At 31.9% G+C, this 12714-nt stretch overlaps 1 protein-coding gene across 7 annotated transcripts in view; it reads left to right on the top strand.

The window, feature by feature from the left end:
* Positions 1-10884, top strand: part of LOC149073501 (uncharacterized) — a 215016-nt gene extending 204132 nt beyond the window's left edge. For 5 of the 7 annotated variants that reach the window (XM_089246924.1, XM_089246922.1, XM_089246925.1 and 2 more), the window contains one exon: positions 5606-6247. In XM_089246924.1, coding sequence (XP_089103050.1) covers positions 5606-5868 — 263 coding nt within the window. In that variant the 3' untranslated portion in view covers positions 5869-6247. Of the gene's footprint in view, positions 1-5605 lie in introns of all 7 variants that reach the window. The other 2 variants (XM_089246927.1, XM_089246926.1) reach the window with 1 other exon arrangement.
* The last annotated feature ends 1830 nt before the right edge of the window (positions 10885-12714 follow it).

The following is a 12714-nucleotide window of genomic DNA, read 5'->3' as shown; positions in this document are numbered from 1 at the left end:
CTCCTTCTCAGTACTCCTTTTCCGATTCATTATTCAACACTAGTCCTGTCTTCTTCACTAAAGCAGGCCTTCTGAATATTTAAAAAAAAACTGGAACCCCACTCCATCACCGAAGTTTCTAATTATAAATATTTGGGTGTAATTATTTCTGCCGACCTCCGTTGGAATCTCCATGTTGATTACGTCTTTTATATATAAGTGTTTCAAAAAACTCTTTTTTTTTTCTTCACTGGAACCTCAAAACCGCCACCCGTCACCTCAGAAATCTCTGAATCCAAACCTACATCCCTCCTGTACTCTCATATTACTGTGAAATCTGGGACCCCCCCCCCCCATACTCTTTCAAACATAGACAAATTAGAATCTATTCAAAATAAATCCGCCCGCTTCATTCTTAACTGTTGGTCATCCTCCGCCTTCGTCACTGAACTCAAGCGCAAACTCAATATGCAACCGCTTTTCACTCGTAGACATTATCTCTCCCTCTTAACTTTCCTTTTCAAAATCCTACATGGCCATTTTCATATCGACACTTCCAATTTTCCAGCTTCATACTTTTCAAAAAGAATTAATCATTCACAAAAATTGAAACCCACCTTTGCATCCACAGATTGTTTCAAATTTAGTTTCTTTCCTCGAACCATAAACCGACTGGAACAATCTCCCTTCAAACATTATTGATTGTATAATAGTTTCTGATTTCCTTTGTGACATCAATCGTCTCTGTCAAACTTCACCACCGGATTTCCTTGTATAGGCCTCGGCCAAGCAATATTGTATAAATAAATAAATTAATTAATTAAAAAAAACAGAAAATTTTCAGCATTAGGCATAATTAGGAAATAACTCATTTTCTCCACTTGATGAAATAAATTTGTCAGTTAAGTTAGGATTAGGGCTGACAAGAGATTAAAATGTTTTACTGGTTAGATAAAAAAACATTTTAATCGATTGATTGAATTTTATTGAAAACTTCCAAATGCTAACCACTTATAACAATCATAGTATTTATAGCTGTAAAATCTTAATTGTTGCTAGAAAAATACCAGCAATCAAATAAAAATATCATAAGAATCAAGGCTGCCGGCTTAAGGTAATTTAGTGCTGAACATATTGGTCAAATCCTAGAATTTTTTCACTTTGATTTTACCCTTTTTTCGAAAATCAGTTATTTAGTTTTGTCACTGATTTCGAAAACACTTTCGATCTTAATACTGTTACTTGTTTTCCCATGGTACCCAAATTGTACCCAAATGGTACTACAGCACAGGGCCTGTTTCTCACATGGACAAACAGGAGACTTGGGGAAACGTGCCCCAAGTCCCACAAATTTTCGGGGTCTAAAAATTAACTGTCTTTTTTTTTATTTTAGGCACAACCCATTTGCCCCCTTTCTTTGAATTTCGCCTCTGCCTCAAAGAAGACTAAATATGAAGGGCCCCGAAAATTCATATTTGATCAGGACCCGAACTTATGAGGAAAAGGCTCTGTTGTTGTGAGGGAGGATGCTGATGTTTTTCGAATACGAATATTGCTGTTTACAGTGGAGACAATAAATTTTGATCTTGTCTTGTAACACTTCCATCAAACTTAATTGGAAACTGAAATCTTCATCAGTTTTTGTTGAATCTACTTGCCGAATTGAATGAATTCCCCATGTCGAAAAATTTGATAAAAATATTGATTCAAATACTTCCAAATCTGGTCACATATCGTCCCCCGCATGCCAGACGCACAAACTCTGGTTGGATACCTTATTTTGCCCTCTAAGATTTGCCTGAAACGCGAATGTTTATTCCTATTGAAACACATTACAAAACATTTTAAGAAAATAATTTCCATAGATTAACACAAACATAGGTAAACACACACATTCAAAAATGCACCCCACATTCTGTTTTTTTTCCCAGGGACATTGCACATTCATACTTCTAACATGACGGGGACAATATCTGAGAAATGTTTTGTATGGGAACATAATTCACACACAAGACATCTAATCGGTTTCATCAAATAAATAAAGTTAAATTATAAAATGTTAATAAAAATTTTATTACAATTTTAGTCGAATTGATCGAGTTGATTAACTCAACTAAAATTTTCAACTGCGATTAACAATTGATCGATTAACCAACCCGATTAATCGCTTGATTGGACCAGCCCTATATAGATAGTATCTATTACATTACCATTCCGCACGTAAGTACTGCAGGCTTACGTAAATGTGTATTTGAAGAGAAACTTTTGCAACTTGTGTCTATTGTGTTTTCATTATTCGATATTAACGAATGCTTTCTTACAGTGTTATTAACTGATTCATACGATCGATGGTTGATCGTTCTTACTGCATAGATAATTTAAGAACAGAAAGTAGAAAAAAATTCAGAGAGTCAGGGAATTTTCCCATATATTTTACGCTCAAAATGGATTCGGTAGCCAACTGTGGAAAAGGTAAATCCCCTACAACTAAGCTAAATCACCACCCACTTTTCAAGGATTGGTATTACTTAGTCCAAGGACGTTCTAGAAAAATTTCTGAAAGTCTCGATGAAGCGGACGTTTCTCTCCCGTAGTTAGGAAGTTAATGCGATTTTAATGATAGGAACTCCTCGCGAGCGTATCTGTAATGCGAGATGGGAGGTTAATGCGTTTTTAAAGTTCTACAGAGGCGCTGGTGCATTGCACATGCATATATGTATACATATATACGCACATACACACACTCGGTACAACTTGTGAGAGTTCACAGAACTCTCTCTGAAGATTGCACTTACACTTTGAATTCAAAAATAAATGGAGAAAAGAAAAGAGAAAGTTATTGCACATGCACAGATTGCAAGGTCGGTCACATCTTAGTGATACGCTATCTAATGGCTCCTATAAGTGCTAAGAAAACATATAGATGCCGCTCTAAATAAGGTGGGATCCATTACAAAACGCTTCAGAATAATAAACCCTTCTAAGACCCTTTCTCTGGCGTTGTTATTTTTGTTGTTGGGAATTCTGAGACCATCAGAAAGCGACAACAAACTAGTAATGATCCGATGCGAAAACTAAAATCAAAGGTGTGGTGTGGGTGCTTGAAGCATAAGCAAAATCCGTCAAGGTTTAACGCAGTCGGATATGAATCACTAATGACGTGTAAAACATATGTATGGTTGTATGTATGTGAACATGCCATGAATTCCAATGAAATACACATTTTATTGCATACTTGGTACCAAATGTCTAACTGATTTAGGAATATACTATGATTCACGTAGGTTTTGAATATTACTTTTTCCGTAGTCTCGAATCATTATACTATACTTCAATACCAGTTTGGCAATTGACCACGTGCAGGCCACTTTTTTTAAAAAACATTGTGGTTTTTACAAAACGTGCGTGGTTTTAATCATAATACCGTATAAAACAAGAAAATCCAATGAAATTTCTAAAATAGTTCTACAAGTTCTTGAGATATTTTGTATTATGTTCGCAAAATTTGCTTATTTTCAGCACGCCAGACATTGCACACTGAAAATTTAAGCACATATCCAAATAGTTTTGGTACTGTATGCTGCTATGACTGTTGTCTGTGCAATGAACTAAAAGTTTTAAGTTACAGAAAATATTCTCTGAGATATAGCAGTTTTTGTGAGACAATACGTGAATTTTGACAAAAAAAAATCAATCAATATTGTTTTCAAACAGCTGTTAAATATTAAATTCCAAACATATAGCCAAGATTCTAGTTCATTGCACAGTTAATTTTATCTGTAACGCTGTTGAAATTTTTCATGAGAATATATCTTGCATAGTTTTTAAGAATTTTGTTTCGGGTGGAAAAGTAACAAAAAAATGAATCTTCAAAAAACGCGTTTGAAAATTTTTTCTTACTTTTGAAACCATTGTTCCAGATGATTTTAATCAGCCATAACTTTATTTTTACTTATCGCATGTATAAAAATATAATTGTTTCGGATTTTGCGCAAAAAATTATTTCAAATAAATGTATAAAACAATTTCCGACAATTTTTGAAAAAAATTCGTCATTTGAATGCAGTCAGTTTTCTTATGTACGACGAAATCTGAAAAACACTCCGGTATAAATTTTATTTTAAATTATAAAGATGAATTATAGATTCAGAAATGATACATTCTTATCAACAAAATTTTGTGGAAATGAAAATCATCTTGCTATACCTCAATACCAAAAACTAGCAGAAACATTTATAGCTGCTCATAGATAAAGCAGATAAATTAAATATGAAATTTTGATTGTTTGTAGAGTGATGAAATTGTAACTCTCATGAAGAATTTAGTAAGGTTTACAGACGTTTGAAATTATGGTATATAGACCAATAGAGTATTTAATGAAACATATTTAAAATCTTTTATGAAAAAATTATAGCATTTTTCCATTTTCATTACCTTTAAAATGTTAGTGATTGTTAAAAAACATCCTTATTTTGATAAAAATTGGTTATTTTTTGTGGTGAGAAAATTGATGAAAAGGGGATTTTTTTTTCAAAGTTTTTGTTTTCCGTTTCTCAAAAATCACATGAATTTTGAGAATTTTTATAGAAAATCATACTAAAAACACATAAAAAATCATTAAAAACCATTAAAAATGTTCGTGAGTATTGAGAGTTCAAAACATGCTTGATTTTGATGTTTTGGGGTGATTTTGAGGTGGGTGTATTCTCTACCCCTCATTACATACTACTTATGGCAGCGTTTCTGAACGTATGATCGCGGACCAGAGGTGGTCCACGATGATGGAATAGGTGGTCCACCGGCAGACTTGATAAAGTTGTTCATCTGTTGTAATCGATACTATCCATATGGGTTCAATGAAATTATACTTTCATACTTAGGTTCACACCATACATCATCAAGGAGAAAGCAGAAATTGCGATCTTTAATACGGGATATCACTAAATTTTGTCAAAAATTGCTATTTATTACTTTAAATGAAATTTGCTAATTACTGCTGAAATTGCTGAAGAGGACGTGAAAATAAAGTGCCGCTGCAAATCGCAGTGAACAAAAATGTACAGTATTTCGAGAAAAAATCTGATGACCATATTTCATATTCATTTTATATACGGTAAACTGGGATCTCTTAAATAACCGTGATGCCCCGTAAACATCACCAATTGTCATGAAAAATAGGCTCAATCACCGATCGTAATTAAAATTAGTGAAAAAGTTAAATCTGACAAATATGTAACATGAATATTTATAATTTTCGCCATAATTATCATAATATAATTTATATTATGGAAACACTGTGTGTAATAGGACTTGAGTAATTATTACAAATTCAAATAAGTATCGTTGAAAAAGCAGGACAAATGTATAAAAAGATCTTAACAACGAAAATTACAGGTATGTTCGGTAATACGGGACACGAGTGGTCCGTCAAATTGTTTCAGACATTTTTAGTGTTCCTTGTTTTCAGAAAGGTCGAAAAAACACTGACTTATGGTATTCAATGGCCATATTTTAAGTTTTTTAGAAACGATAATTTTCATTGTTTCTCATACTTGGAAATATAATTTTGTATTTTTTCAAATACGAAAAGATTTCATGTGTGTTGTCCTTTTCCTTACAATTCCAGAGCGAAAGCGAGGCCGTCAGACATATACACGGTACCAGACGTTGGAGCTAGAAAAAGAATTCCACTTCAATCGGTACTTGACCCGCAGAAGACGTATTGAAATAGCACATGCTCTCTGCTTAACTGAGCGTCAAATCAAGATCTGGTTTCAAAATCGACGCATGAAATGGAAAAAAGAGAACAAAGCTAAACTGGAAGCTGGACTAGCAATGGGACCTACTCCACCCGAACTGACCCATCTGAGTGACCATGGCCCACAGTGAATTTCATGCAGCGACCCCGAAATGTTTATTCAAAAAACAATTTTTGTTTTCATGGCTTCTTTTATAGTTTCGCCTATTCCCCCACGTCCTTTTCCGAAAAAAAAAGGCCAATCTGTATAATAATAACACCACCGCAGAGAGTGATCTCGGAATAATAACTGAGAATATTTGGTTTCATGGCTGCAAAAAATACCCATAATTCATTGATGAAACAAAAAAATACACAATTTTATTTTTATATTTTTAGAACTATTAGTAATAGTAAACTATAATTTATATTGCGATTGCTCATTGTAATTAATTATCAATTATTTTTTTACAAGATATCTCATGAAATCACGTATATACGCACTATCTAAAAATAATGAGATGATTAAAATATACGGGGTGTAATTCGTAAATAGTTTAAAAACTCATAAAAATTGAAGAAATTGCTATATTTGAATGCGGTTTTTTGTGTAAAAGTTATTTTTAATATTTTATATAAAATTTTCTACATATTTTTATAAAACATTTTCAGCGACGCATAGAAATTTTTTCAAAAGAAAATCATTGGGAGAGAAAGAGAAATCACACTGAATTATTATTCAAATTTTATTTTATAATACTGAGAGGTATAATATTATCACATTGGCGTAAGCGCCGCAATCGGAAACAGAACAAAAATTAATACAGTCGACGCTCCATATAATGACCCCCTTCGTCCCATCGAAAACGGACGTAATTATTGGGAACGTTGCTATATCGAAGGAAAACATATATGATAGTCGTAATTGGGTTTTATCCTACCGGCCGTTGTAATGGAATGGTCGTTATGACGAGCGCCGACTGTATAAGCTTCATGACTTTCTAGAATAAAATTTAACTTTCGTGTGATTACTGTGGTTTTCTTGTATTTTCCGAAACAAAATTTATTAAAAAATGCTAGTTAATGTTCAGACCCAATTCTACAATAGCTGAAATCTAATTTAATTAGTAGACATATGATAAGGGGATTTTTTTTTGGTGCAGATTGATTTAGTTCAAATTTTTGTTGATAGAGAGCGCTGCACGAAAGAATATTACAGAATTCTGGACCTGAACGTTTCTTTAATCTCTCCTATGACCGAAACGTTCTTAAATCTTCAGCCAGTGCTCTATCTGATAATAGTCAACATCCTCGTGTAAACCTTATGTAAGCGCCGGTAACAGGAAAATTCATAAATGAGCTGTTAATCGTACACCCTGCATTTTGCAGGACTCTAATTTGCGTATTTCCAATGATTTGCTCTCGTGAAACACCATCTATTTATAAAAATTCGAACTATTTTTTCTCTGTACCAGAGAAAAATCCTTCTTTGTGAGAATAACTTTTTCCGCAAACTGCATTCGAATACACCAATTCCTTCAATTTTCATGAATTTTTAAATTATTTACGAATTTAAAGGGGCACCCTGTATACGCTCAGTACAAAAACTAATTGTACCAATATCTTAAAGCCCAAAAATTTAAAAAGAAGCAATATTATTATTATTTGTTTAAGGTAAATATTTCGCCAAATTTTTTATATGTATCAGCCCATTTACACATGGTTCACATACGTACTATATACTGTATACTCGCTGTAAAACACACAAAAATTTGCAGCCCTAAAACCAAAAATATAACTCGTCGGAATCGTCATGTGTCTGTGTGAGTGTTGAAATATTCAGTTGTGTAAAGGACTGTGCACATCTTTCTTGCTGTAATAGAGGGGAAATTGGTACTGCTATAGAACTGTGCGTGTAGAGGCACGGAGAACTCTGTTGTACTTTGTCGCTGCGTATATTCAAGTGTTCTTTATTTGTTCTCATGAGAACTGTACCATCAAGAAAAATTAAAAAAAAAAATCCAGCAAATTGAAAGTATCTTCGGATAATCGGATAACACTGTATTATTATCATTTAATGGGCAGAAAGTCTTTGAAACAAAAATGAAAACCGGTGTCCTGAATCAAAGGGACTATTCATGAGTACTGTATACTGAATACTGATTTTGGTTAGACATCAAAACAATTTGTCTACAATTTTAAATAGTGTAAAAGTCATGGAAATTTGGTAAAATAACAACATTTTTTTTTGAAATAAAAATTTTCTTTAAAAAAAATTTATGTACCAAATTATTATTTTTTTGATATTCATAAAATTCGGTGAAAAAAATCATATATACATATAATACAGTACTTAACAGGCATCCAAAAATTAAAAAGAGGATGCTAGCAATACTGCTGGATATACATGTGTATTTTTGTAAATAGTGTAGTAATAATGATTGTAAACGGTGACATTAGCAGATAATGTACTTTGTGTGCATTTGTCATTTTTTTGAAAATTTGAGTTTGAAAAAAAAATTTTTTGTTTACTTTTTTGTTTTGCTGTGTATGTATTTGTGCATTGCATGTTGTATATTGTTTGTGCATTAAAACAGCACGTCAGTTGTTGAAGTAATTTATTACACGATTATTAAGCGTGTCCAACTGAAGTAGAAATAACAAATTTGAGCAGCCTAGTTGTATTTTGGAATTAATTGTAATATTTAAACATGTATTCCACTCCCGTTAAATTATTTTAGAATATTCATGATTTCTATGCATAACCATGAAATTCCTATCACCATTTCTCGGTGGAAAAACATAAACCAAAATTCCCGGTGTTCTAGATCGAAAACAAAAATTTCAACACGGCAATTCCAGTTTATCAAGTTATATAATTTAATTTTCTACAAAGATTTTAGGCAAAATTAATCAGACAAATATAATTTTTTTTTCGAATCTATCACGATAGGCATGTCAGCAACTATTTGAATGTTCATTGATGAAGGAAATGGTGTTTAGTTAAAAATGGAAGAAAATCTTAATATTTAGACATTATTATGTTCTAGATTATTTCTTTGTCGTGCATTAGCCAGGTATTTACATTTATTATATTGTTTATATATTTTACTGATGGAACATTCCGCGCTCGAATGATGCTGCTTCGATGACAACTGACGTACTGTTGCTATCATATATTAATGTGCAATTAGTGTTTCGGAAGCCTATATTTAATGTGGACTGTCAACCGTGCATACCGGTTATTAAACGGTACCTATGAACGAGCTCAAAATGTACATGTTTTCAAGTGAAAAAAAAACGTTATATATGTGTTTGTTTTCTATTTCAAAAGTTTTCGTGAAGGGGGGGGGGGGTTTACGGCATTGACTAAAATTTCAAAATATAGTGAATTTTACTCTTTATTTCTCATTCTTTCGTACATAACATGAATAACTTGAAATTAAAATATTTCTTTTGCTTTCACTTCATTCTGTTCTGAATGTTTATTACTGTTATATACAGTCAAATCTCGATAAGTCGAATGTGCAAAAAAACTTCGAGTTATCGTTAGTTCAAATTATCGAAAATTCCAATTTCAGAGTTGTGATGAGAAAGACTAGTTGAAATACAGCGCTTTTTAAGGATACCGCATTAGTAAAACGTGTCAAACTACTGGAGATGAAGAAAATGAAAAAGAAAAGCTATTCTAATTTATATATCCGAGGATGATGTCACTTTCCGCTATTCATACGGCCTTTTAACAGCTGACTGATGCATATCTTCGCATCAGCCAGATGTTAAAAACCATCGTATTCTAATTTAATCATGTTTAATTATTGAATGGGAATATTTAAATATAAACTAGACGTACATACTGTATTATAGAAACGAACATATACACATTATGCTCGTATAAGTGAAACGAATTATAAATAAAGTGTATACAACATTATTTACTGTCAAAAAAATGCAGCGATTGGCGACTCTATCGCTCTCTTTTGTACTTCTTTCGTAAGAAAGTCATTAACTTTTGGCAAGCAAAAAAATTAATCCTCTAATTTAATCTGCTACATTCTGTAGATAAATGCTGAATTTTATTGCTAAATGCTGAATTTTATTGCTAAATGCTGAATTCTGTTGCTAAATGCTAAATTCTAAATTCTATTGCTAAATACTAAACTCTATTGCTAAATACTAAACTCTATTGCTAAGTGCTAAATACTAAACTCTATTGCTAAATACTAAACTCTATTGCTAAATACTAAACTCTATTGCTAAGTGCTAAATACTAAACTCTATTGCTAAGTGCTAAATACTAAACTCTATTGCTAAGTGCTAAATACTAAACTCTATTGCTAAGTGCTAAAAAAAAAATTCTATTACTAAATGCTATTTTTTTAAATTTCTCTCATTCCCGAAAACTTCCGAGTTAAGAAGAAATTCTAACAAGAAAATACGGAAAATGTTCTGAGGCACCGAGTGAAAACTTTGACTTGAACAAATATTCGAGTTATCGGAGTTCGACCTATCGCGAATTGACTGTACAAAAAATTTACGCTACAAAATTTCTTTAAAATACATTTTTGAGATTCATTTCTATTGCATATTCAGAATTATTTCTTAAACATTAATAAATCAAGATGATATTTGAAATTTATTTTATCGTGTTATTAAGGAATAAAAGTCTTTTCTAATACATGCAATAATATCAATCTATCTCCCTGTATAGTACAAATTAAAATTATTAATGATATTAATGTAACAGGGATTGTACATTTGTTATTTTTGTTTTACAATGGTGAATAATCAGTAACTATATAGTAAGTGATTGTATGTGAAATTACTGAAGGCAAAAAAATATATTAAGTAAAAAATTGAGGATACCAGTGAATTCGATATTGAAACAATATTTTCTCACATGAAAAAGAAAATATTTGTGTGTAATAATGTATACTTATAATTATGAACTGGATTGTTTGGCTTCTTGTGCAAAATACTGTAAAGATGATTGATCCCTTTGATTTCCTATGTTGGTTTCGATGACCCTTGTTCTCTTCGGTCACTTGTAGAATGTGAAATGTTGATGTAAAATACTTTTACCACTTAACTGTCTTTAGTAAATTTTGCCGGGAATTAAAATCCGAAAAGTGTGATAAATTAACTGTAGTTTCTTTGGCCTTTAATAAAATTCTTTGTCTATGATGTATTACGCATGTTATTTATGATTTAATGTAAAATTACGGTATAAAGTCTTTTAGTCAAAAGAGTAAGATAGAAAAAAGGATTTAACCATATTTTTACAACATAATAAAAATCTCAATAAATTTGGCATGACCAACGCTTGAAAATATGAATTTAGCGTTAACAAATTGGAATTTTTTTTATCACCATTCTATTTTTTTTTTTTTATTGATGTGAAATCATCAATAGCCGATTTTTATTCAACAAAGATTTTACAATGTTTTGAATTGTTTTGTTGGTCTATATCAGTGTTTCCCCAAAGTGGGCGATAGAAAGGTCCAAGTGGCGGTAGAAGCTCAGGGTTTTGTGTAGCATCCTGCGGGTTGACTTGGGGGGGGGGGGGGGCGATGAGAGAGAGAAGAAAAAAAATTGAAGAAAAGGGCGATGGAACGAAAAGTTTGGGGGAAACTGTGTTCTATATAATTGAAAATTATATAGTAATTATATAGTATATTAGTAAAGAAACATCCTCACTTATAAATTACACGGAATGTTTATTTTCTATTTTAAAAAGTTTTCGTGAGAAGTCGGATTTTGCGGCACTGACCAAAATTTAAAAATCGTTGAACCCTATTTTGTTTTTTACTGCAATCACATATATAACATGAATAATTTTAAATCAAAAACCTTCCCTGTTTTCAATGCATTCGCTCCAAATTAGTTGGCATTGCTATATATTGAGGCTTTCATATACATACTTAATTACTTAACAAAATTCCTTCAATATGAATTTTTGAAATTTATATCTATTAAATGAAGTAGCCACATGCTGAGGTTTTCTTTTCTTTCAACCGTGGGCGTATAGTTTACTTTATGAATAAATTCATGACTCAAATTCAAAAGAAAAAATTTTATCGATCATTTCGAGGCTTGTATGCTACAATTATATTCTATATTATAAATATCCGAACAAAATGTATCCGAATATATCCGAAACAAAAGAAACTTAAACCATTTCGGATAAGAGTAAATATTTCAGTCGAGCTAAAAAAGATCTAAATTGAAGTGCTAAACAGTCGAAGAAAAAGTCTTAAATCTATACAATTTTTCACGTGAATCTAACATCGTTAAATAACAAATTGTTTGCGCTATTTCCATGGTAGTTGATTTTGCGTGCACATTTCCAGCTTGCATAAAAAATTTTAAATACGCAAAACTAAAAAAATAGTTTTAGTTATTCCGGATGCTTGAGATTCACGTATGAATATATTAACTATACTTTTTCGAAATATTATAGTGTGAAATTTAGTTTGGGCAAAGAGGAAAAATTATCGATTTTACTAGGCGCCTTCCTAATCAAAAAAATCATTTCCCAAAAAGTTTCAAAATTAAATTTTTATGCAATGGCATTGAAATTTTTAAAAAACTCTGGGATCGTACAAAAATTTTTATTCCGTTAATTTTCAAGAAATATATTTTTTTACTTAAATGGCTTCTGAGGTGATGGGTGACATCATTGAAAAATGTTTTCTCAATTGAAAGTATCCTCTCTGAAACTATCGTTGAGGAATTAGCTATTAGATAACAATAAAAATAGACACCCTGTATAGAGTTTCGTATGCGATGATAATGACAAAATTATTAGAAAATGTGATCTTGACCGCGGTAGCCCAGGTCGATAAGATACTCGCCTAAACTATGTTTAGAGGTGTCGCGAGTTCGATACTCGGTTCGTCCTCGTCAGATACTTTCCTGATACAGGGGTACAACAGAAAAAACGCCGACGTGACCACAGAAAAAAAATGCTACCGTAGGGACTCCTACACCGAGGGGTT

Source organism: Pholcus phalangioides, unplaced genomic scaffold (assembly GCF_987345545.1).
Source record: "Pholcus phalangioides strain wild (caught in Gottingen) unplaced genomic scaffold, Ppha-v1.0 ptg000017l_1, whole genome shotgun sequence".
NCBI lineage: Eukaryota > Metazoa > Arthropoda > Arachnida > Araneae > Pholcidae > Pholcus > Pholcus phalangioides.
The sequence above is the reverse complement of the archived record's forward strand: the minus strand, read 5'-3'. Positions and strand labels throughout refer to the sequence as shown.